Genomic DNA, 25,332 nt, shown 5'->3' with positions numbered 1-25,332 from the left:
CTCGGACTGGGTCTGGGTTATAGAACGGATAACGTCATGAATGGGGGTCCCTCTGGACGTGCATCGGTACTGTGAAGTTCTTACATTTCAGTAGGTAGCGGTACTGCAACACGTTGGACGCCCAAAACCAACAAAAGAGAAGAAGAGTCGTGTCTGTGAATGTCCTCATTCATCCAGGTTGTCATGGTTATCCAAAGGAGTTGAATCTAGTGCAACTGGACTTGGTATATATCCGTGAAGACGTGTCGCCTCTCATCCAAGAGGCGTCCTCAGGTCGTGCCTTTCTGACTAGACCAAGCTAGTGTAACCGGTTATATTCTTGCCCGGTGCGGGATTCGATAGAGGGTGTACTGCACCACAAGGCGGCATCACTAACCGCTCGGCTAAAGGGTCAGACCCGTTAGCTAGGGGCTAATGTGTCTTATTAGTAGTTTACACTAGTCTGACTGGCTGGTGATGAGACTCGGTATTTACCCTCTAGGAGTCGTTGTCAGAGCTATAGATACGCGTTGCTCTGTGATCAGATGTCTATGGCTCTGTTAGCGACGGGCGTTGGTAAACATCGGATCACAAAGAGCCACGCATATCAACAGCTCTGACAACGACTCCTAGAGGGTAAATACCTGAGTCTCATCAGCAGCCAGTCAGACTAGCTTGGTCTAGTCCGAAAGGCACGACCTGAGGAAGCCTCTTGGATGAGAGGCGACGCGTCTTCACGGATATAAACCAAGTCCAGTTGCACTCGATTCAGCTCCGTTGGAGAAGAAGAGTCGTTCGGGCGCGACTACTTGCTGGCGGAAACGTCCGAGTGGACGAGAGCGCCCGAGTGCGACACACCGGCGGAGGAGGTGGATGAGGAGGAGTGCGGGTTCGCCGAGCTAGAACGACATGGGGAAGTTAATGTTTATCTCGCTTTTCGTCGCTGCTCTGTCGGCTCTGTTTGGAGAGAGAATAATAAATTTAAGGTAAACTCCAAAACGACCACCACCCGCCACGCGAAGGCGTTCAATCGAGAATGTCGCGTGGGGCAGAAACGCTGCCCCGAGCCGCTCATTTTGTCCCTGCGTCGACGAAACCCGCCGCGTGTTTTCAAAGTAAATGAGCCCCGTTTTCTGTGAAAACACGCGACTGGCCTCGAGTTCACATGCTGTTCAAATGCGTTGCAGGAGTCGGACCCTCGCCTCCAGAGAACTCGCGCAGAATCACCTCCCCGACTGCGCTCTGCTCAGAAATCTCGGTGAGTGCAGATCTCGTGCGGCCGGGTCCGAGGGCGCGCTGCTGCACACCAACAATAACATGGGGGGCACGCGCCAAACATTAGACACGCTGTCTCTTTCTTTGCAGAGTATGGCTCCGAGGATATAACCATACTTCCCAATGGACTTGCCCTCATCAGCACTGTAAGTAGGCGGCTTGTTTTCTCTGTGATATAGCAGTGAACCCCCCCCCCCCATTTATTGGCTTGCTTGCTTGTTTGTGTGGTACTCTATCAGGGCTTGAAGTACCCGGGGGTGCCCTCCTTCTCGGACGGTCCAGGGAAAATGTTCTCCCTCGACCTGCAAGACTCCAGGATGAAACCCGTCGAGCTGCGAATGACAAGGAACTTCGATCTGGACTCGTTCAATCCCCACGGCATCAGTGTTTACACAGATGAGAATGGTAAAAAACCCTCAAACCTGCTGGAAAACAACGGCTTTTAATCTTGGTTTTTTCTTTCTTCTTCCTGTCTTGTCAGTATTTGCAATCCCTCCTGACCTGTGACAATTTAGCCACACAGTGTGTTTGTGCATGTGGGTGTGGGTGCGTGCAGACACCTTTGTGTGATTTCCCCAGAAGCTATAAGTGAGAGCAAAGACAATGTTCCTCAACTGGTTTTTGCCTTTCGACCTAAATTAAACCTCGTTGATGACGTCACCACCAATAGCATGACAATTGGCCCTTTTTGCACAGAAATACTCCTGTAATGTTAGAACAAATAATGAAGGTAAGACCGTGTAGCTGGTGGATTCAGTTCATTGGCTGGTGTTTACAAGGGTTTATTGCGAGAATACTTGCTCTACAATGAAAAAAGTGACTGATTTTGGTTTAATCTGGTTCAAACCGTAAATAATGATCATTATTACATGAAATGCATGAAAATCTGGAAACCTGACTAAACCTGGTAAGTATAAAACTTCTGTCAGAAACATAGGAGTTATTATTTTGATTCTTCAAATGAGGATATGTGAAAAGGGTTATTAGTCTTTACCTGTCCAGTTTCACAATTTGTCCGCTTGACGACAGGAGGGGGGCCGTGCCTATAGGGACTATAGGACCCGGGGACTATAGGGAGGACCCCACAGGGGGACGTTATTAGCACTTCTGATCTTGTGCACTTATACCAAAGTTAAGCAGAATACGGCAGGTTTAACAAGAGCTGCAAATCACACTCTCGTTTAAGACCGCGAATCACTTCTTGATGTCAAAATAATTTGTAAAATTATTTTCAGCATATTTAAAACATTCTGTGCATTGTGCTTGTGTGTGTGTGTGTGTGTGTGTGTGTGTGTGTGTGTGTGTGTGTGTGTGTGTGTGATATGTATGAGATCCCTTACAACCATGGCTCAATATGTGTTGCGAAATGAAACCTCACATCCAAGATGTTGACTACTCCGGTGTTTCCCGACCCAGTCCTCAAGGAACCCCGATCCTGCAGATTTTCTTTACAACCCTGGATAGGTACCTGTTTGTAGTTATTCAACCAATCAGCAATGAATTATGTCAGATGTTGCACACCTTGCATATTTAAGTGCTGTGAGATGATTGGCTGAGTAAGTACAAGCAGGGATACCTATGCAGGGTTACAATGAAAATCTGCAGGATAGGGGTTCTTGAGGACTGGGTTGAGAAATGCTGGACTACTCTACCCCCTCCATACACGTCACCATTTTGTTGACCTCTACAGGTTTTCAGCCACAATTGCAAGTGACTGAAGATAAGTGTTGCTTATCTGAAGTAGAGTCTAAGTCTCTTGTCGCCTCTCTTTTCAGATAACGCCATATACCTTTTCGTTGTCAATCACCCTCAACATGAAAGCCAAGTTGAGCTCTTCAGATTTATCGAGGACGAACACTCACTTTTGCATTTGAAAACCATCAAGCATGAACTCCTCCACAGGTGAAGCGCACTTCGTTCTTGAGACTTTTGAGCAGAGGGATTAACTTGGAAAGGAAGGGCACGTCTAATACTGTCCTGTACACCAACGCGTCTCCAACCGAATATCAGCCTGTGTCTTTTATGTGTTTGGGTTTTCAGTGTGAATGACATCGTGGCAGTGGGGGTGGAGAGCTTCTACGCGACCAATGATCACTTCTTTACCAACGCAGTCCTGAAGCAGGTGGAGCCTCTTCTTGGTCAGCCCTGGTGCAATGTTGTGTACTACAGTCCTGAAGACGTGAAAGAAGTCTCTGTGGGTTATTATTTTGCCAATGGCATCAATATCTCACCAGACAAGAGGTACGGTAATGTTGTGCGGTGCTTTCCTCATTGGTCACATATGGCCCGATTGTTAGATCCCCTCATACGATTAAAATGTTCTCCTTCTTTTACAGTCATCTGTATGTTGTGGATATATTAGACCACAAAGTACATGTTTTGGAGAGAAAGGAGAGCAATGCTTTGGTCCCTGTGAAGGTAAGTCATGTTACATGCCTCAAATAAAATCCTGTTTAACTGAAATGTCAGACAGCCTCAGGCAGCCTCGGAAAGCTCCCCTCCCACGGTTAGATTGGAGTGCTCCGGGCTATGCCCAGTTACTTGTGAAAATGGGCAGGCTTTCAAGAGGTTTGCTCTTCACATGACTAGTCCCACCGCTTGAGCTAGACAGCTCACCACTCCACATGAAGAGTGTTTTCTCTGAGGTTATTCGCCCGGTATCCTCATTTGCTTGACTCTTGGCAAAGATGTCACAGAGACAGACACCCAAAGAACACTGAATACATGGAGGGAGATTGCAGAGGCTATGGAGAACAGCCTGAATGCATTAATACCACACAACTCCTCACCTCAACATCAACATGAGTTAGATCACAAAAAGCATGGACTGGTCTTGGACTTAGTGTCCAGAAGGTGTTTCTTGGTGCGAGGAAAAGAGTCACATGAACAATTTCGTTCAAAGCTTGCTGAGCCTTTGTTAGAAATGGGGCACACCCCAAAATCATCAGTCACGTGTATCAGTACATCAGCATGGTTTATCACCCTCCATGTCTTCAAATGAGTATCAATATGAGAGATAGTGAATATGTTGCCTTTTATCTTTATTTCAAGTTCATCAGTGGCACGTTGCAATCCCAGACAGTTCATTTTTTAAAAACCAAAGGAAAATAATATAAATGGACACAGTTACCTAAATGTAACCTAAAGATGGGGTGTCCGGGTAGCATGGAGGTCTATTTTGCTGCCTACCAATACTGGGATCGCTGGTTCGAATCCCCGTGTTACTGCCGACTTGGTCAGGCGTCCCTACAGACACAATTCCCAGACAGCAGAATTGCTGTGGCCCGGACCCGTCCCACACCCGACACTTTCATCCGGCCCATATACCACGTGGAATGGTGGCACTTGGGTGGTCTGCTTCTGTTTGCCAGATCTGGGCCAGAACCAAGCCATAGCAATGCCGCATGTGCCACATATTTGCCAAAGGTAACCCATATTTGTTTTGTGATATTTGGGCCATATTCACCATTTACCACACGGGTGACTTCAGGGTCACATCCAGATTACATGTTGCCGAGAGCACCGCATCTTTGCCAAAAAAGGCCCACATTTGATTTGGCATATTTGGGCCATATTTGCTATTATACATGTGGGCCACGTCAGGCTCACATCCATTTTGTCAGAGCCAGAAGAAAGCCATCAGTGCCGTATCTTTGCCTGAAGTGGCCCACATCCGGATGCTATCTGGGTTGGCCGTGTCTGCGGGATGTGGGTATGTGTCTTGGTCGCTGCACTAGCGCCTCTGGTCAGTCGGGGCGCCTGTTTGGGGGGGTGGAGGGGGAACTGGGGAGAATGGCGTGATCCTCCCATGCGCTACATCCCCCTGGTGAAACTCCTCACTGTCAGGTGAAAAAAAGCGGCTGGCAACTCCTCATGTATCGGAAGAGGCATGTGGTAGTCTGCAGCCCTCCCTGGATCGACAGGGGGGGTGCAGCAGCGACCGGGACGGCTCGGAAGAGTGAGGTAATTGGCCAAGTACAATTTGGGAGAAAAAGGGGAGGGGGGGAGTTAACCTAAAAATGGCATAGACATACAGTAGGCTTTTCGCTGATAGCCTACCTACTCTCCCGTCACCTCACCAGGCTGTCGCTGTCGGTTCGCTTTGTGACAACGTTGAAATCGACGCCGACACTGGTGACCTGTGGCTAGGCTGTCACCCCAATGGATGGAAAGCTGTGCTGAACGACCCTGCGGTTCCACCTGGCTCAGAGGTTTGTTCGTTAGATAACAATGTATAGCCCCCACCAACATGAACAACCAGTGTGAGCCCCACCACAAAATCTTCAGCTATGCCATGCCATACCTACTGAGTCAGCCAGTCTTGTGTGTCGCCCTGTTCTCGGCAGGTTATCCGGATCCAGAACATTCACTCTGAGCTCCCCGTGGTGACCCAGGTGTACGCCGACAACGGTAGTGTGATCATTGGATCTTCGGTGGCCGCTCGCTACAAGGGAAAGCTGCTCATCGGCACAGTCTACCATAAAGCCATGTGCTGTGATTTGGAGTAGTCGGTTTCTCTGATTACCAGGCAAGCAGGAGAATAAACCCCAAACCATCTAACGCTAATCGAGGCTTCGTTTGACAAGGAAGTTTGTCCAAGCACTGGCCATGAGGCACCGTCAACACAGTGAGCAAAAGACGAGTTGGAAATATCCAGGAAAAGGGTTGCTTTTGTTTGATTAAAAAAATAAAAATTTCTAACAGAACGGGGTTGAAGTGTTATATTTTCAAATGTTTCAGAGTTTGCAACAGCTGACCATTACCTTCTCAGACACCCGCGTTGCTTGTAAAGTGGTATATTTTTGGGCGTTTCTCATGCTCTCATGAAATCTCATGAAAATGTATTTGGTAGTTAAGGCTTTCCATAAGGTAATTTTAAAAAATGTAATTAGTAACTTTTTTTTGAGAAAAAAAAGTATTTAAAAAATATTTTTAATTGATATATGTAAATTTTTATCGTTGTTATAGGTCAAACAAAATGGTGAGGTCGTTTTAAACTACTGATTTGACCATTGGAATCAGGCTGTTTGGGTTCAAGTCCACATTTAATGAGCTTTAGCTTAAATCTGACACAGTTTCTGATATTAACAACTTTGCACCCAACACATAGTGGTGTGCTCTTTCAGCTGGGTAAAAATATGTTGTGAATTTGTTTAATGCCATCATGCAGATTTAAAGCCTGAAAATCCCATATAGGCCTATAAAACCAAATTAACTACAGCCATTTGCTGTCAGTGATGTAACTCCAATTTGCTCCTAAATTAACCTTTTGCGGCGTATTTCTCCCTTGCATCTTTTCTACAAAGTTTCAGTAATGTGGTTTTCAGTAACATACCTTTCCTTACACCAAACAAACCTCTTTGAGCTCCTCAGGAATGTAGTTGCAGAAAGCCTTCAGTGATGTGCGATTCGCAAACGAATCGCTCCAAAACGTCAACCCTCTTGTGTTAGTTGAATTGACTTGCTCACAAAGATGTCGTACTTTCTTTCAGTCAGTGGATTCATTAACAGCAGAGCCCACCACGGATCGAGTAAGCCTCCTGAACTCAGGACGGATCAGACTGCATCTGCAGCCACATGAAGAGGCGCCAGAGACGGAGAGAGGAGGCGACATGAAGCTGCACAGCTCTCTCCCGTACAGTTACAGCACAGCACAGTACAGCACAGCACAGTACAGCACAGCACAGCACAGCACAGTACAGTACAGTACAGTACAGCACATTACAGCACAGTACAGTACAGCACAGTACAGCACAGCACAGTACAGCACAGTACAGCACAGCACAGCACAGCACAGTACAGTACAGTACAGTACAGTACAGTACAGTACAGCACATTACAGCACAGTACAGTACAGCACAGTACAGCACAGCACAGTACAGTACAGTACAGTACAGTACAGCACAGCACAGTACAGCACAGCACAGCACAGCACAGTACAGCACAGCACAGTACAGCACAGGCTGTATAGACGACTTGTCTCAACTTGGTGGTTTTAATCGTGTTTTAACAAATCCGGCTGTTGAGCCCTCAGCTGCCATCTTTGTCCGCGTCTCTGTGCTGGAGAGTGGCGAGGCTGTGGCCGAGCCTTGCCACAGTCATGTTTACTTCGTCAGATGAGGGGCAGGGGTAGCCTGTGGGCCATGAAATTACCCTTTATCTTCTAAAGTGAACAAGATGAACTGATTCAGAACAGATCCTCCACTCTCAGATGCCAAGAACCATCTGTTCCCTCCATTATCCGCTTATCCTGCTCTCAGGGTCGCTGGAGCAGATCCCAGCAGTCATTGGGCGGCAGGCGGGGGGGGGGGGGGGGCCTGGACAGGCTGCCAGGCCATCTCTCTCTCTCTCACACACACACACACACACACACACACACACACACACACACACACACACACACACACACACACACACACACACACACACACAAACACACACACACACACACACACACACACACACACACACACACAGTGATGGCATGCTGTTATCTGAGCTTCCAACAGCCTGGTTAATTTTAAATAATTTTTTGGCAGCTGCACCTCAGTAGACCAGAAAGCTCTTCAGCGGGTCGTCAAGGCGGCCCGGCATATCACCGGTACCCATAAAAGACATTTATCACAAACGCGGCCTTCGAAGGGGTCTCAGCATCAGCAGAAACCCCACCCACCCCAAACATAAACTGTTCTCCCCCCTGCGCTCTGGGAGGCGCTACAGAGGCCTCAGAGCCTGCACTACCAGGCTCAAAAACAGCTTCTTTCCCCAAGCTGTAGCCCACCTGAACCTGGATACCCACTGAATGTCTGTAAATATGTTTATACTCGTGCTCCTTTTTTTTGTTTTAACTTTAGCTTTTAGTCTTCATGTGTGTATATATTATACTCTGTTTGCCATGTTTGTCTGTGTCTGTCTTGCACTGTTTGGCGACGCCGCGTCCCTCATTTGGTTTTTACACACGTGCCTGCACATTGTTTTTAATGACAGTAAATTGAATTGAATTGAATTTTTCAGTTGGCTTGCCACAACGTCAGAAAGTCGATATATTTGGATGACAGACATGTGCACATTCACTGGAAAATGGTCGACGGTCCATGGAATTAGATTTATTTCACAATTCATCAAATGGCACCGTGTGCTAGCTGCTCAAAAGCACATTGGCAGCAGCTGAGGGGAGAACGCTCGTTCAACAATCAGTCTGGGGAATGAAAACAGAAGACTCACCATCACAAAGCCAAAAAGAGGGCAGAAGCCTGGCACTGAGGCTGAGGCAGGCCTGATAAGGGAGCCACACCAGCCCTCACCTCCCCGCCTCCGCTCGAACCAAGAGACGGATGGAGTAGAAGATAGGCTGATGGATCGATATATGGAGAGATGGAAGATATGTGTGCAGTCTGATGATGATACTAAAGCAACCAGCGGTTTTTATTATTATCATCATCATCATCATCATCATCATTGCTGTTGTTTGTAAGACCTTGTAGGACAATGGTAATAGTATAATAATATATAATAATATATGATATATATATTTATATATAAATTATATAAATATACATAAAATATATATTACATTTTTATTTTTATATTATTTAAAAAATACATTATTGTTAATATAAAATATACAATATATATATAAAAATATATATAAATAGAAAAATAATAATAAAAATGTGTTTATTTTCAGTGAAGTGTAAGTTACAAATACACTTGTAGAGAACAATAGCAGTGATGAGTAAGCTGTAAAATACCTGTCTTGAAATGTACACTTGAATTTGCGAAGCCATGTCACATGGTGGCTGCGCTGCCCTGTTGTGGGGCAGTTACACTTCCTCTATTAGTTTATCACACCTTAGAGCTACACATTCTGGAGATGTACATGCATAATAACTTCATTCATGTTTTTTTTTGGGTTTTTTTAGCCGTTTCGTTTCTACAGAAAGTGTACTGAATTAGCTTGGACAAGTATACTCTGGCCCCAGCTGGTGGTCTTTTTTTAAATTTTTTATATATATTACAAAATACACACAGTAGTGGGCCGAGCCGAGACGTTCATAGGTCAGAAGGAATGCTCGACTGCAACACCAGCAAATACATGATCACTGCCATCATCATCCAGCACCTGTTCTCCTCTACCAACGAGGGCGGTCCCTTTGGAGGGTGACAGCACAGGCCCTGTGATCAGGTTAAACACAGAGTTGAATTTATTCTCTCTCTCTCTCTCTCTCTCTCTCTCTCTCTCTCTCTCTCTCTCTGCACCTTGGGATGTGTGCGAGTGTTGTAGCAGTATTTCAACATGGGGTTCCAGTCAGGTCTAAGCCAATGATATTAGCTTAAACACAAGTCAATGAATAACACCAAACTGCAAAGAACCCATAAGATGAAACTAAACATTTCCTTTCGCTCATAAATCTCCGTAACAGTGTAAAATGTGAAAGGGAAGCGACCATCAGGGGAGAGAATAAGGGAGGTACAAATCCCACAATGACAACATCAGTAACTGCAAGTTAGCGTAATGTCTGAGTTCACACAGCCTGTGCTTGGGTGTTATTGTACATATTATACAAGGCAAGAGAAAAAAACAAACTTTCTGTGCCCCCCCCCAAAAAAACAAAAAAACAAAAACAAAATAAGGCATTTACTCCTGTAACTAGTCAATTAGGGCCTGTTCACACATATACACATGTGATTAGAACACGTGGGCGCTTGGCATCACACCGTCACCAACATGGTGCTTTATAAAGGGCCACACACTTAGCTAAATACCGCCCCACAGTGGTTTTTAGCGTAAGAGCAGATTAAATGCACGTTAAGTGCACTGTGCCTGGTTTATTAAAGAAACGGTACACACTTGTAGACGTACACTAACCACACTTATCAAGTGCCCAAGAGGTCAAGTGCCCAGACAGCAGAATTGCTGTGGCCCGGACCCGTCCCACACCCGACACTTTCATCCAGCCCACATACTGCGTGGAAGGATGGCACTTGGGCGGTCCGCTCCCTTTTGCCAGATCTGGGCCAGAACCAAGCCATAGCAATGCCGCATGTGCCACATATTTGCCAAAGGTGGCCCATGTTTGTTTTGTGATATTTGGGCCATATTCACCATTTACCACACGGGCCACTTCAGGCTCACATCCAGATTACATGTTGCCGAGAGCACCGCATCTTTGCCAAAAAAAAGGCCCACATTTGAGTTGGCATATCTGGGCCATATTTGCTATTATACATGTGGGCCACTTCAGGCTCACATCCATTTTGTCAGGGCCAGAAGAAGGCCATCAGTGCTGCATCACTGCCTGAAGTGGCCCACATCTGGGTGTGGATCAAGTGTGAATAACAGGACACGCCCTTTCTTAAGTCAGTCGTCTGCCAACATGAACAGAACGGACTCCACTGACAATATTGTTCCCCACAATAAAAGCTTTTCCCCCTATGGAATTAATCTACTGGTTAGTGGAAGATGGCCTTCCTGAACCCTGACTTCCTGACTGAAAACAAACAGGGAGTTCAAGTTTTCCCACAATCACAGACAGCCATAACTTGGCTACTGTACAAACTCTTGGCTTCCCAACAGGATGGACTGGATGGTTCATGCTCTGGGAAGCAACATATGGCCAGGTAAGAACAACAGTTATGGCAGGAAGAGTGTGGCCAGCGTAGCATCCTGCTTTTTGCATGGACCGTGTGTGACGGGTCTTCGCTTTTTCTGTGCATATGTGTGTGAAGATATATTTGTATCTTTGTGTGTGTGTGTGTGTGTGTGTGTGTGTGTGTGTGTGTGTGTGTGTGTGTGTGTGTGTGTGTGTGTGTGTGTGTGTGTGTGTGTAGTACCTCCAAGGTCGCGTCGACAAATCCGCACCATTAAACTGGTAGAGATGCAGAAAAGAGAGATCACCACTAGATGGCAGATCACTCTGCCCACAGATACGACGGGCTCTTAAGTTGGAACCAAGTTAGAAAAAGAAGAAAATATGTTACGCACACATACACACAAACATACGTAAACACACATGTACACACAGACAAACACGCAGACATGTGCACACATCAATATACATGCACACAAAAACAGACATGCGCACACAGATACTCAAACAAATGCATGTACTAACAAACACATACAAAACCCCACACATTTGTGGCACAGTGGTTCAGATAAAATAAAAATAAAGCAACTGTATTAAAATCAGCTGTTGTTTCACCTGGTGTATTTGATATTTTGAACAGGCAAGACGTCGGCCCACCAGGTGATGTAATGACTAATCAAATCTCCTCACCTCTGACAGCAAGCAGGCTCTCCGGAGATTCCCCCAGGCTGGCGACGTTGCACTTATAGAGGCCTTCGTCCGACTTAGACGCGTAAGGAATGGTCATGTGACCAGCAGCCGCGGTCCCGATGAGAGCGCCATCTTTATAGAAGGATGCTGGGAAGCTGGTGGGAGTTCTGTAATACCAACAACGAAGATTGACCTCATCCCCCTCATTTACAGGAAGCACAGGACTCTCCAGGACCACATAACCACCTACACACAATAACAACGACAATAATAGTAGCAGCGCCAGTGGTAGTAGCAGTGGTAGTAGTAGTGTTATTACTTATCGCGGTGGTAGTAGTAGTGTTATTACTTGTAGCGGTGGTAGTAGTAGTGTTATTACTTATAGTGGTGGTAGTAGCAGTGTTATTACTTATCGCGGTGGTAGTAGTAGTGTTATTACTTATAGCGGTGGTAGTAATAGTGTTATTACTTATAGCGGTGGTAGTAGTAGTGTTATTACTTATCACGGTGGTAGTAGTAGTGTTATTACTTATCACGGTGGTAGTAGTAGTGTTATTACTTATAGCGGTGGTAGTAGTAGTGTTATTACTTATAGCGGTGGTAGTAGTAGTGTTATTACTTATCACGGTGGTAGTAGTAGTGTTATTACTTATCACGGTGGTAGTAGTAGTGTTATTACTTATAGCGGTGGTAGTAGTAGTGTTATTACTTATCGCGGTGGTAGTAGTAGTGTTATTACTTATCGCGGTGGTAGTAGTAGTGTTATTACTTATAGCGGTGGTAGTAGTAGAATTAGCAGCTGCAGCAGCAGCAGAAGTATTCCTAGTTCAATGTGTGTTGCACCAAAGCCACATGTATTTCATTTCCAAGAACCAAGCAAACACTTTTGGTGGCCACGAAAGTACACAACTCTACATCTTTTTGTGGAGGTATTAAAGATTAATCATTAATGTCAGGCCTTTTTATCTGATAGATCTGATAAGTCGAGTCACGTCAATTTTATTTGTATAGCCCAATATCATAAAGATGATACTGTTCAGTGGTGTACTGGCAAAGAAATTCAGCCCTAGACTTATCCACTTGGACCGGCCCCGGGGGGGGGGTGCCGGGTCGGTGAGGGTTGATTACATACATATACGTACAGTATATACGACAGTCAGCTACAGTGGGGGGTGGGGGGGGGGGGCAAATGTAATTACTGGACATTGCCGACTACATTTAACACCCTAGTTCTTGCTGGTAATAATATAGTCTTTTATTGTTGACAGGTGATTCTGAACGTATTCATAGGCTTTTGAGGATGCTGATGCCAAAACAGTATGTCGACACCCCCACCCCCACACATGCATCGCTAAGACCTGAGAGGGACGTTTAGTATCGCAACTGATGTATGGACACACGTACGACAACAAATGTTACAGAGGTGAGGACATGCCATAGCAGCAAGCTCGCAACTGATGTATGGTGTAGCAAATTCTGGGGGACAGCCGGGAACCGCCGTAGCCGGGACACGAACGCGGGTCTCCTGCACCACGAGTGGGTGACTACGTTAACCAGTCGACTAAAGGGTCCGACCCATTAGCCAAGGGTTAGCGCGTCTATTCAGCCGTGATCGTTACAATGGACACATGGAGGACAACAAATAACATTACAGAGGCGAGGACATTCCAAAGCTAGTTAGCTGTAGAGTTATGGTGTGGTCACTTTAAAGTACAGGCGAGGACTTGTGACGTATGTAAGTGGCGACCCCAGTTGTAACTTAGCATGGAATGGTGAGTAAAGCCATTTGGAGTGTGTAAAACTTAACCGGTCTACTGTGGAGTTTATTGGCACTTTACATGGTATCAGAAGTGCACGATAATGGCTCAAGGGCTTCGTCGCATTGACTCCTTAATTTTTGATGACAATATTGCCGATAACTGGCGGAAATTTGACAAGGGATGTAGAATTTATTGCAACGCCTTGCAAGTGCAAGCCCACACGCTCCTAAACCTCGAGGGTCCCGAGGCTGTTGAAAAAATCGAAATCATTCATTTATGAAGACAGAGAAAGTCACGAAGATCCAGAGGTTCTACTGGAAAAGGTTGCTGAATTGTGCTTGCCTGCAACAAACATCATTATGGACAGGCATGCTTTCAACATCCTTCCATCCATCCATTATCCAAACCGCTTATCCTGCTGTCAGGGTCATCTTCCTCCGTCACACCAGCAACCTGCATGTCCTCCCTCACCACATCCATAAACCTCCTCTTTGGCCTTCCTCTTTTCCTCTTCCCTGGCAGCTCCATATTCAGCATCCTTCTCCCAATATACTCAGCATCTCTCCTCCACACATGTCCAAACCACCTCAATCTTGCCTCTCTTGCACTGTCTCCAAACCGTCCAACCTGAGCTGTCCCTCTAATATAATCGTTCCTAATCACATCCTTCTTCATCACTCCCAATGAAAATCTTACCATCTTTAACTCTGCCACCTCCAGCTCTGCCTCCTGTCTTTTCGTCAGTACCACTGTCACCAAACATAACTGGTCTCACAACCATCTTGTAAACCTTCCCTTTAACTCTTGCTGGTACCCTTCTGTCCCAAATCATTCCCGACACTCTTCTCCACCCACTCCACCCTGTCTGCACTCTCTTCTTCACCTCAATTCTGTACTCCATGTTACTTTGGACAGTTGACCCCAAGTATTTAAACTAGTATGTCTTTGTCACCTCTACTCCTTGCATCCTCACCATTCCGCTGTCCTCCGTCTCATTCACGCATATGTATTCCATCTTGCTCCTACTGATTATCATTCCTCTTCTCTCCGGTGCATACCTCCACCTCTTCGCACTCTCCTCAACCTGCACCCTGCTTTCACTACATCTCACAATGTCATCCGCAAACATCTAGTCCACGGAGACTCCTGCCTGATCTTGTCTGTCAACCCGTCCATCACCATTGCAAACAAGAAAGGGCTCAGAGCCGATCCTTGATGTAATCCCACCACCACCTTGAACCCATCTGTCAATCCAACTGCACACCTCACCATTGTCATACTGCCCTCATACGTATCCTGCACCACTCCTACATACTTCTCTGCAACTCCCGACTTCCTCATACAATACCACACCTCCTCTCTTGGCACCCTGTTGTATGCTTTCTCTAAATCTACAAATGCACAATGTAACTCCTTCTGACCTTCTCTATTCTTCTCAATCAACATTCTCAAAGCCAACATCGCATCTGTGGTGCTCTTTCGTGGCATGAAACCATACTGCTGCTCGTTGATCATCACCTCTCCTCTTAACCTAGCTTCTATTACTCTTTCCCAAATCTTCATGCTGTGGCTGATCAACTTTATACCTCTGTAGTTCATACAGCTCTGCACATCGCCCTTATTCTTGAAAATCGGTACCAGTATGCTTTTTCTCCACTCCTCAGGCATCCTCTCACTTTCCAAGATTGTGTTAAATAATCTAGTTAAAACTCCACTGCCATCTCTCCTAAACATCTCCATGCCTCCACAGGTATGTTATCAGGACCGACTGCCTTTCCACTCTTCATCCTCTTCATAGCTGCCCTCACTTCCTCCTTGCTAATCCACTGAACTTCCTGATTCACTATCCCCACATCATCCAACCTTCTCTTGCGCTCATTTTCTTCATTCATCAGCCCCTCAAAGTACTCCTTCCACCCCTCAAAGTACTCCTTCCACCTTCTCAGCACACTCTCCTCGCTTGTCAGCACATTTCCATCTCTATCCTTGATCGCACTAACGTACTGCACATCCTTCCCAGCTCGGTCCCTCTGTTTAGCCAATCGGTACACGTCCTTTTCTCCTTCCTTAGTGTCTAACCGCTCATACAACTCACCATGTGCCTTTTCCTTTGCCACCTCTCTCTTTGCTTTACGCTGCATCTCCTTGTACTCCGGTCTACTTTCGTTCCACCACCAAGTCTCCTTGTCTTCCTTCCTCTGTCCTGATGACACGCCAAGTACCTTCCTAGCTGTCTCCCTCACTATTTCTGCAGTGCTTGCTCCTGCCTGAACTCCACACAACAGTCTTCCTTCTTCAACTTCCACCATTTGATCTTCATCCCTGCCGTCACTCGCTTCCATTTCTTGGGTCTCCAAAGTCATCCGACAGACCACCATCCGATGCTGCCTAGCTACGTTCTCCCGTCTGCACCTTGCAGTCTCCAATCCCTTTTAGATCGCGCCCTCTACATAAGATATAGTCCACCTGCGTGCACTTTCCTCCACTCATATATGTCACCGTGTGTTCCTCCCTCTGCTTGAAATATGTATTCGCCACAGCCATTGCCATCCTTTTCGCCAAATCCACCACCATCTGTCCTTCCACATTTCTCTCCTTGACACCATACCTACCCATCACCTCCTCGTCACCTCTGTTCCCTTCACCAACATGTCCACTGAAGTCCGCTCCGATCACCACTCTCTCCTCCTTGAGTACAGTCTCCACCACTTCATCCAACTCACTCCATAATTCTTCTTTCTCTTCCATCTCACACCCAACTTACAGGGTATAAGCGCTGATAACAATCAGCAAAGCGTCATACTCATCACTCTGTCTGACACTCTCTTCACCTGCAGCACGCTCTTGACATACTCTTCCTTCATAATGACCCCTACCCCATTTCTCCTCCCATTCGCACCATGGTAGAAGTGTTTGAACCCACCTCCAATAATCCTGGCCTTACTCCCCTTCCACCTGGTCTCTTGCACACACAGTATGCCTACCTTTCTTTTTTCCATAATATCAGCCATCGCTCTCCCTTTACCAGTCATAGTGCCAACATTCAAAGTTCTGACTCTCACCTCCACACGCCTACCCTTCCTCCTCTCTCGCTGCCTTTGGACATGCTTTCTCCCCTCTCCTTCTCCTTTGCCCAACAGTAGCATAGTTTCCACCGGCAGCCTGCTGGTTAACAGTACCGGTGGCGGTCGTTGGTAACCCGGGCCTCGACCGATCGGGTATGGAAATCTTATTTATTTGGCAAAGATTTTACGCGAAGTTCATTGCTCTGTCCTAGAAAGAAAAAAAGAAATAATAAAAAACTAGCATTCTCCAGAGCAGAGAAAGTCTAAATTTGATTTTTGATTATTGGTTACAGACACCGTTACAGATGCACCATGACTATCACCGATGCATTGCAGTATTTACAGGCGTTGGACAGTGGCCATTTTAAATTGTTTGAAAAATAGTATTTGAAGTTGTTAAAATGTTCATTTTGGTGTCAGTTATTTTCATAACAGACATACTAACATATGTAATGCATTAATATCTCAAGTGGGTATTTACCTCGACAGCATATAGAGTTTAAAAGCTGGCGGTTATTTTGACTGCCCATGTTCGTTTTAGGTAGGATTGGAAGTGTTTACTGTTATCCCTTGAGTCAGCCTGGCTACTGGTGATCAGACAGACATTAAAACGTTGTTCAAAACGTCAAACTGAATGTATCCATTCAGTTTCCACATTGTTGTCTCGAAGAAACATGTTTCTGACGTTACAACAGGATTTGAGGAGTTCCCGGTTTTCTTTTTTTTAATCTTACATGTCACAGATACGTGAACGGCTTCGCTTTTCTCCCCTGCTTCAGACTGGCACCAGTACAGCCCACTGTCATGGGGAAGCGCCCTTTTGATGGTACAGTAGGAGCCTTCCAGCTCTCCCCAGTCGACACCACACCAGTTTACTCTTCTGCTGGTGATCACACTCCTCCCCACGCTCCACCCAGAGGAGGACGAGGAGTTGCCGTCTTGCTCTTTGCAGTACAAAGTCAGGGGGTCATACTTGAAGACCTGCAGCATGTTAGACGTGAGAGCCAGAGAGACTGAAGGAGACATGGCGAGAGAGGGGGGGGTTATTGGAGAATGAGAAAGTTTAAAACATACACACAATCTCACACACACACATACACACCCCTATTTTTTTTTATCAATGTGGAGTTTAAAAAGACAGAAGAATATGCTGTTATGAATAGATTTTTATGTTAAGAAGTTGCCCCAAGGTGGACAGAGAACAATGAGGGTGATGATGGTGAAGGGGGCAGGGGAAGACACAAGATCTCACTGACCTTTCCCTTCAGCTGGACCACCAGGTACCACTGTGTACAAGAGAAATTATATTTCATGCTTTAGTTGAGGGAACGAGGTCTAGATATGAATCTGAAAAGTCACTCGATGTCATTTTAAAATGCCGTTGGGAATTTCTTTCACATTATAGTCATTCCAGCTGTGACTTCATTCAGTCAAACTAAACCTGCATGCAAAGAACACGCTTCAGTCCCCGATTACCAAAAATCTCACAACAACTGACAGGATGGGAGCCACAGCATCCGACACTGAATTGAAAAATATCATACCATTACCCTAAAGTGATCATGGATCAGACAGATAGAATGATCTGGAATTATGGAAAAGTGCAGCGCAAAAAGGGTTTAAAATAACGTAGGAAAATGAAATGGATTGAAGTGAGAAACATCCCTGAAAACTCCAAAGTTTGAATGACTGTTCGCCATAACCCAGTTTGCTTCCATCAAATATCCCTAACATCATACTCCAAGCTATCTAATCCCACCCCCCTTCTCTCTCCTTCTGCGGTGTGCCATGTCGTTTGAACATCGCAGGTTCAAATCCAACATGATATTCTCTCTCTCTGTCTCTCTCTGTCTCTCTCTCTCAGATCATTCAATTCAATTCAATATGTGCTTTATTGGCATGACATACATGTACATATTGCCAAAGCATGTAAAAATGTAGGAAAATGAAAGCTTGTCTCTCCCTCTCTCTGTCTCTCTCTCTCGCTTTCTCTGTCTCTCTCATACAAACACACAGATGGAGAATTCTCACCTAGCACGAGCAGCAGGCAGAGTGGAGTGATCTTCATGTTGTTTCAGGGGACGAGGGGAGCAAAAGACTGACCTGAAATCACAGAACAGATTAAATCAAATGTGAATTCATGGGCTTCTGCAAAAACATGGTGTGTGTGTGTGTGTGTGTGTGTGTGTGTGTGTGTGTGTGTGTGTGTGTGTGTGTGTGTGTGTGTGTGTGAACATCAAAGTTAACACTGTGTCTTCTATCAGAAAGGAAGGAACTGTGTTGCGGTCATCTGATTGTTATGCATCACATCAAGAAGGCAAATGCAGCCACCATTTCCTCTTTCTCAACATCCACAGTGTTTCACACAATCTTGTTCGTGTCAGCTAGACGTCGGGGTGGGGTGGGGTCGGGGGGCAGAATTCAACGTTCATCTGACCCCACTCTGGGTCTCAACCTGGGATTTAAAGGGGGAAAAAAACCTGCCTTTCATTTTTTTAAAACAATCTCCATTCTACTCCCGATGTAACGCATAATCAGAAGCAGGCTGTGTCGTCTGAAATTGAAATGAAGAAGAGGAACCAAGAGTCCGCGCACCAAGAAAAACACTATTTAGGTGCAAGACAAAAATTACAAATCATGGAACAAAGGAGTGATGTCTGAACACTGAACTGGAGCATTGCGATGTTCCTTCTATGTTTCGTTCTATGAAACTGAGGACTGATCTTTAACTCAGCAAAAAAAAAACACCCTTATCTCCTTTTCTGATAAGCAAAAGCGAAAGGGGATTATTGACTCATTCAAGCATCAGCAGAGTAGATGATCTGTTGCATTGAGCAGCCAGCTGATCCTTATGATAACCGGCCACCTATGTTGAAGTGGAAAAAGTTGTCTTCTGTATTTTGAGTCGTCACAGAGCACTTGGCTGTGCTTGTTTTCACTGTGCAGAGATTAGGACGAGAAGAGTACAGATGGAATCAAAAACTCAACTCCCATTGGCCGAAATGGAAAAAAAACAAATAACAAAGAATGGAAGACAGGTGGAATAAATTAGAGAAATGACCCAGTAACGTCACAGTATTGATCTACACCGGGCACAAATCTGGGTTGAGGCGACATACCTGCTCCACTCTCCCCGGCCAAAGTGAGCCCTCCTTCAGAGATAAAGCACTTCTGCCTGCACATATGAGACAAGATGCCGCTGAGAACTGTGTCACACTTTGCTGTTGCGACACTGTGTTGGGCAGCACAAGCAGGTGCCCCAGTGGTTAGTGCTTCGCCTCACAGTGAGAAGGTCAAGTCAGGTTGAGCCAAGTCAAGTCAATTTTATTTGTATAGCCCATTATCACAAATTACAAATGTGCCACAAGGGGCTTTACAGCAACACAACATGCTGTCCTTAGATCCTCGCATCAGATAAGGAACAACTCCCTAAAAAAAAACCCAAAAAAAACCCTTTAACATGGAGAAGAAAATAGGCAGAAACCTCAGGGAGAGAAAGGATCCCTCCCCCAAGACAGACAACGTGCAATGGATGTTGTGTGTACACAATTTACAGAGTACAACATGGAAAGTGGATAACAGATTATAATGGAATTATAAAATATATGAAGAATATGATGAGGACGCCTGGGTTCGAACCCCGTGGTTGTGAAGCGTTGGGTGGGTGGGGGAGGTCATCCCAGGTCGTCCTCTGTGTGGAGTTTGGTGTGGGTTTTCTCCGGGTGCTCCGGTTTCCCCCACCATCAAGAAGAAACATGCATGTTAGGGTTAATACTCCTGTCTGCGCCCCTGACCAAGGCAAAGGGAAAAGAACTGGAGTTGGTCCCCGGGTGTAGCATGAAGGAGGCAGCCCGCTGCTCCTAGCTACAAAGATCACATCTAGGATGGGTTAATTTGCAGTAACTGAATTTCCCAAAGTGGCACAGTGGTGCAGTGGTTAGCGCGGTCACCTCACAGCAAGAAGGTTCTGGGTTCGAGCGTCAGTGTAGTCCAACCTTGGGGGTCGTCCCGGGTCGTCCTCCGTGTGGAGTTTGCGTGTTCTCCCCGTGTCTGGGTGGGTTTCCTCCGGGTGCTCCGATTTCCTCCCACAGTCAAGTAGGTCAGGTGAATTGACCATACCAAATTGCCCCTATAGGTCTGAATGTGTGTGTGTGTGTGTGTGTGTGTGTGTGTGTGTGTGTGTGTGTGTGTGTGTGTGTGTGTGTGTGTGTGTGTGTGTGTGTGTGTGTGTGTGTGTGTGTGTGTGTGTGTGTGTGTGTTGGCCCTGTGTGATGGCCTGGCGGCCTGTCCAGGGTGTCCCCCCGTCTGCTGCCCGATGACTGCTGGGATAGGCTCCAGCATCCCCGAGACCCTGACAGCAGGATAAGCAGTTTGGATAATGGATGGATGGCTGAATTTCCCCAAGGAGATTAATAAAAGGAGACTTAATTTAACTTAATAGTTGATTCGGCCGTATGACTTCGTCACCGGGAAATGCTTTGTGAACATGGTTCAACGCCTTGTTAATGTAGCCACTAGGTCAAATTTCACATAAAAGATGTTCTGCCACTGTGTTAGTGCGTTAAAAGATGGAAACAAAACAAATTAGAACAACCTCAGCAAAATAAAACAACCACAGCCAAAAACACATGTTCTAAAATGTTAAGTAAAAGAAAAAAACACAATGTAATTTTGCCCTAGGTGTACTATTGCACTAGAATAACTGTAATTATTGCACTAGTACAGGGGTGGCTAACCTTGTGCCATGGAGAGCCATGTGTATGCAGGTTTTCCTTCCAGCTGGACTCCACACCAGGTGATTTCACTGATTAGTAACCCTTCAACCAAAGAGGAAGAATGTATCAGTGAAATCACCTGGTGTGGAGTCCGGCTGGAATGAAAACCTACATACATATGACTCTCCATGGCACATGGTTAGCCACCGCTGCACTAGAACGTAACGGGGAGTGCAGGAGAGAGGTGAAGATGAGAGTGCAGGCAGGGTGGAGTGGGTGGAGAAGAGTGTCAGGAGTGATTTGCGACAGAAGGGTACCAGCAAGAGTTAAAGGGACGTTTTACAAGATTGTTGCGAGACCAGCTATGTTGTATGGTTTGGAGGCGGTGGCACTGACGAAAAGACAGGAGGCGGAGCTGGAGGTGGCAGAGTTGAAGATGCTAAGATTTTCACTGGGAGTGACGAAGAAGGACAGGATTAGGAACGAGTATATTAGAGGGACCGCTCAGGTTGGACAGCTTGGAGACAAAGCAAGAGAGACAAGATTGAGATGGCTTGGACATGTGTGGAGGAGAGATGCTGGGTATATTGGGAGAAGGATGCTGAATATGGAGCTGCCAGGGAACAGGAAAAGAGGGAGGCCAAAGAGGAGGTTTATGGATGTGGTGAGGGAGGACATGCAGGTGGCTGGTGTGACAGAGGTGTGACAGAGAAAGCTGCATAGGGCAGGAAGAGCTGGAAATGGATGATCCGCTGTGGCGACCCCTAACGGGAGCAGCCGAAAGTAGTAGTAGTAGTAGCAGTAGTAGTAGTCCACTCATCTGCACAACGCAGCAAGTCACACTGATAAGCATAATGCATTGTGAAATAATAGAACACAATTGTTTATTTACGTGTAACACCCGTCCCATGTAGCTGTATAAAAATCTGCTATGTGTAGTAGTACTGTGGGCGGGGCCTGGGTACGGTTTCAAAATAAATGGCGCTATTACCTCTATGCTCTTAAATTATTTTAATGGTACTCTCTTTTAAACTAAAATAACTGGCCATGCCTCCAAATAAATTTCTGATATATAATAAAGACATATCACTTAGATTTTTGTTTTCGTCTCTTGTCCTAATTTTATCTATCCTTTGAACAGTTATTAAACATGAATTACCTATGAGCTTTGACACAACAAGGTTTCTTTAAATGTAATGACAAATTATGGTAGGCTATTTATTTACAAAAAAAACAGAACTTCTCAAAATCAAATTCATGAATAAAGACAAATAGGACTAAATCCATCCATCTATTGTCTTAACCGCTTATCCTGCTCTCAGGGTCACGGGGATGCTGGAGCCTATTCCCAAATATGAATAAACACAAAATGATATCAAATAACATCAATCATACCCCCCCCCCCACACACACACACACACACACACACACTCTGCAACCTATGGTCAACCCACTTGTAAACCAAACCCTCGTTGCAGGCCTGCAGGCCTGAGTCATGGCTTGGGAGCATAGAGGCCTAGAAACTGTAGTGCCCGCTTCACTTGGTCACACAAGCAAAATGAAAAAAGAAAAAAAAGGTGCTCAGTACTCACAGATCCAGGGAACATTTAGAGGGGGAAAGACGCGGGGGAACTTGGTGATGGGCGCTCGGCAGAGTGCAGAAGAACAGCAGCGAAGAAAGAAACAAATGGCACTCCAACAGAAAACAGTTCTCCAAAGTGGTCCAGCGGAGCTCCTCTCTTACAGTCACAAATCATCCGTCTCCTGAATCAAATAAATCAGCTAAGCAACAAGTCCATACACTATTTCGTGTGGCGCTAGCAATAGCTTGTCTTAACAAATTCTTTAAAGATTAGCTAACTGCTATTATGCTAATGCTAACGGCTACTCGCGATCAGCAACACAATGCATTTTTACAACATAACATATGTTATGGTTTTTATAACACTATAGTCCCTTTTACAGCCTACGTCATCAAAAGTATGCGCGCGCATTTAGGCAACGGAAGTGAAACGCTACCCACAAGTCTACCTTTCATTCGCGGATTCAGACGAGGAAGAGGAGATTACAAAGTTTATTCAGAAGTATAACCAGCATCAAAATGTCCGGTTGTTGTGTGTTTGGCTGTGCGAATCGCTACTCTACCAACAGCGGACTGAAGTTTTACCGAATTCCGACGGAGTCACGGCCATTTCAGAGCAACCGGAAGCGCCTGTGGTTGGAAGCCATCAAACGTATTGATGAAAACTGGACTGAGGACACGATTAAAAATGCTGGCGTTTGCGGTGCCCATTTTATATCAGGTAGGTTATCTGTCTACTCTTTGGTTTCACTGGAATGCCTGGTTTATACGTAGACTAATATCTACATCTAAACCAGGCATGGTTTAGATGTAGATGTAAACTAGTAATAAGACACATTAGCCCCTAATTAACGTGTCTGACCCTTTAGTCGAGCGGTTAGTGACGTCGCCTTGTGGTGCAGTACACCCCGTATCGAATCCCGCACCGGGCGAAAAAATAACCGGTTACATAGATATTAGTCTACATTTGTGTCACTGTTCTCCAAACTTGTCAGCACTGCAGCGTCTGGGTCCACAACCTGCAGTTCCCGGATGTCATCATCGGTCAACACTGATGACAGGGCAATAACAAGACAATTATTATGCTGAATAATATTGTTTTTTCAAGATTTTATGAATCTTGATTGAATTTTTATTAAAGTCATGAAGCAGAGCATTAAAACAGAAACAGTACGCAATAGAAACTAGACAATCTGATTTCCAGAATAAATAATCTGAAGGTAAAGGTCAAACAAATACATTGAAATGACTCAGTGTCTATACATCTTTATGATTTTCATCTCTGTATTATAAAAAATTCTCGGTTTTCCGGGTAGTTTATGGTGTTACAAGATGCAGGAGAACTTTTGAAAATGAATTAAATGCACAATGACAAAAGGAAACTTATCTAGCCTCTGTCAACTATTACATGCCTCCTGGCTTGACACTATTCCTCCTAGAAGTTTTGGAAGCTGCTGGGAGCTGCCTGCCTAGCCTCTTTGGTTTATGGAAGCTGATTTCCCCAAGTGGAGCTGGCCTCACTTCCTCCTTGCTAATCCACTGAACTTGCTGATTCACTATCCCTACATCATCCAACCTTCTCTCGCTCTCATTTTCTTCATTCATCAGCCCCTCAAAGTACTCCTTCCACCTTCTCAGCACACTCTCCTCGCTTGTCAGCACAGTTCCATCTCTATCATTGATCGCCCTAACTTGCTGCAAATCCTTCACAGCTCAGTCCCTCTGTTTAGCCAATCGGTACAAGTCCTTTTCTTCCTTCCTTAGTGTCTAACCTGTCATACAACTCACCATAAGCCTTTTCTTTTGCCTTTGCCACCTCTCTCTTCGCTTTATGCTGCATCTCCTTGTACTCCTGTCTACTTTCTTCATCTCTCTGACTATCCCACTTCTTCTTTGCCAACCACCTCTTCTGTATAATTTGCTGTACTTCCTCGTTTCACCACCAAGTCTCCTTTTCTTACTTCCTCTGTCCTGATGACACACCAAGCACTTTCCTAGCTGTCTCCCTCACTATTTCTGCAGTGCTTGCCCAGCCATCTGGCAACTCTTCACTACCACCCAGTGCCTGTCTTAACTCCTGCCTTAACTCCACACAACAGTCTTCCTTCTTCAACTTCCACCATTTGATCTTCGGCTGTGTCTTCACTCGCTTCCTCTTCTTGGTCTCCAAAGTCATCCTACAGACCACCATCCGATGCTGTCTAGCTACGTTCTTCCCTGTCACCACCTTGCAGTCTCCAATCCCTTTTAGATGGCGCCTTCTACATAAGATATAGTCCACCTGTGTGCACTTTCCTGCACTCTTGTACGTCACCATGTGTTCCTCCCTCTGCTTGAAATATGTATTCACCACAGCCATTGTCCTCCTTTTTGCAAAATCCACCACCATCTGTCCTTCCACATTTCTCTCCTTGACACCATACCTACCCATCACCTACTCGTCATCTCTGTTCCCTTCACCAACATGTCCATTGAAGTCCGCTCCAATCACCACTCTCTCCTCCTTGGGTACACTCTCCACTACTTCATCCAACTCACTCCATAATTCTTCTTTCTCTTTGATTTCACACCCAAATTGTGGGGCATATGCGCTGATAACATTCAGCAATACACCTTCGATTTCCAGCGTCATACTCATCCCTCTGTCTGATACTCTCTTCACCTCCAGCACACTCT

At 45.5% G+C, this 25,332-nt stretch overlaps 2 protein-coding genes across 3 annotated transcripts; one reads left to right on the top strand and one right to left on the bottom strand.

The window, feature by feature from the left end:
• Nucleotides 1-635: 635 nt before the first annotated feature.
• On the top strand, nt 636-5,954 carry LOC130118180 (serum paraoxonase/arylesterase 2-like). Its single transcript, XM_056286558.1, has 9 exons — nt 636-965; nt 1,167-1,237; nt 1,345-1,400; nt 1,494-1,659; nt 3,030-3,156; nt 3,295-3,495; nt 3,591-3,672; nt 5,337-5,465; nt 5,601-5,954. The coding sequence occupies exons 1-9, from the start codon at nt 889-891 to the stop codon at nt 5,760-5,762; spliced, it is 1,071 nt and encodes a 356-aa protein (XP_056142533.1). The 5' UTR covers nt 636-888; the 3' UTR covers nt 5,763-5,954.
• Nucleotides 5,955-8,935: 2,981 nt separating this feature from the next.
• Nucleotides 8,936-24,501, bottom strand: LOC130118413 (low affinity immunoglobulin gamma Fc region receptor III-like). 2 transcript variants are annotated; one of them, XM_056286859.1, is made up of 8 exons: nt 24,445-24,501; nt 22,667-22,835; nt 18,391-18,462; nt 17,616-17,645; nt 17,094-17,372; nt 11,535-11,780; nt 11,089-11,193; nt 8,936-9,429 (listed from the first exon to the last, which is right to left on the bottom strand). In XM_056286859.1, the coding sequence occupies exons 3-8, from the start codon at nt 18,425-18,427 to the stop codon at nt 9,314-9,316; spliced, it is 813 nt and encodes a 270-aa protein (XP_056142834.1). In that variant the 5' UTR covers nt 18,428-18,462; nt 22,667-22,835; nt 24,445-24,501; the 3' UTR covers nt 8,936-9,313. The 2 variants fall into 2 exon arrangements, with proteins under 2 accessions (XP_056142834.1, XP_056142835.1); XM_056286860.1 differs by lacking the exon at nt 17,616-17,645.
• Nucleotides 24,502-25,332: the final 831 nt, after the last annotated feature.

Source organism: Lampris incognitus, chromosome 9 (assembly GCF_029633865.1).
Source record: "Lampris incognitus isolate fLamInc1 chromosome 9, fLamInc1.hap2, whole genome shotgun sequence".
Lineage (NCBI taxonomy): Eukaryota > Metazoa > Chordata > Actinopteri > Lampriformes > Lampridae > Lampris > Lampris incognitus.
This window is presented reverse-complemented; position numbering and strand designations above follow the sequence as displayed.

Bases quoted from the DNA above. Each gene is read 5' to 3' on its own strand.
- LOC130118413 (XM_056286859.1), bottom strand. From the start codon at position 18,427: ATGAAGATCACTCCACTCTGCCTGCTGCTCGTGCTAG. The intron at 11,781-17,093 runs GTAAGATTAAAA...TATTGTGTGTAG, and splicing joins CGTTCACGTATCTGTGACAT to GTGGTTATGTGGTCCTGGAG. The intron at 9,430-11,088 runs GTACTACACACA...ACCTGATCACAG, and splicing joins TTGTCGACGCGACCTTGGAG to GGCCTGTGCTGTCACCCTCC.
- LOC130118180 (XM_056286558.1), top strand. From the start codon at position 889: ATGGGGAAGTTAATGTTTATCTCGCTTTTCGTCGCTGCTCTGTCGGCT. The intron at 1,401-1,493 runs GTAAGTAGGCGG...GTACTCTATCAG, and splicing joins GACTTGCCCTCATCAGCACT to GGCTTGAAGTACCCGGGGGT. The intron at 5,466-5,600 runs GTTTGTTCGTTA...TGTTCTCGGCAG, and splicing joins CGGTTCCACCTGGCTCAGAG to GTTATCCGGATCCAGAACAT.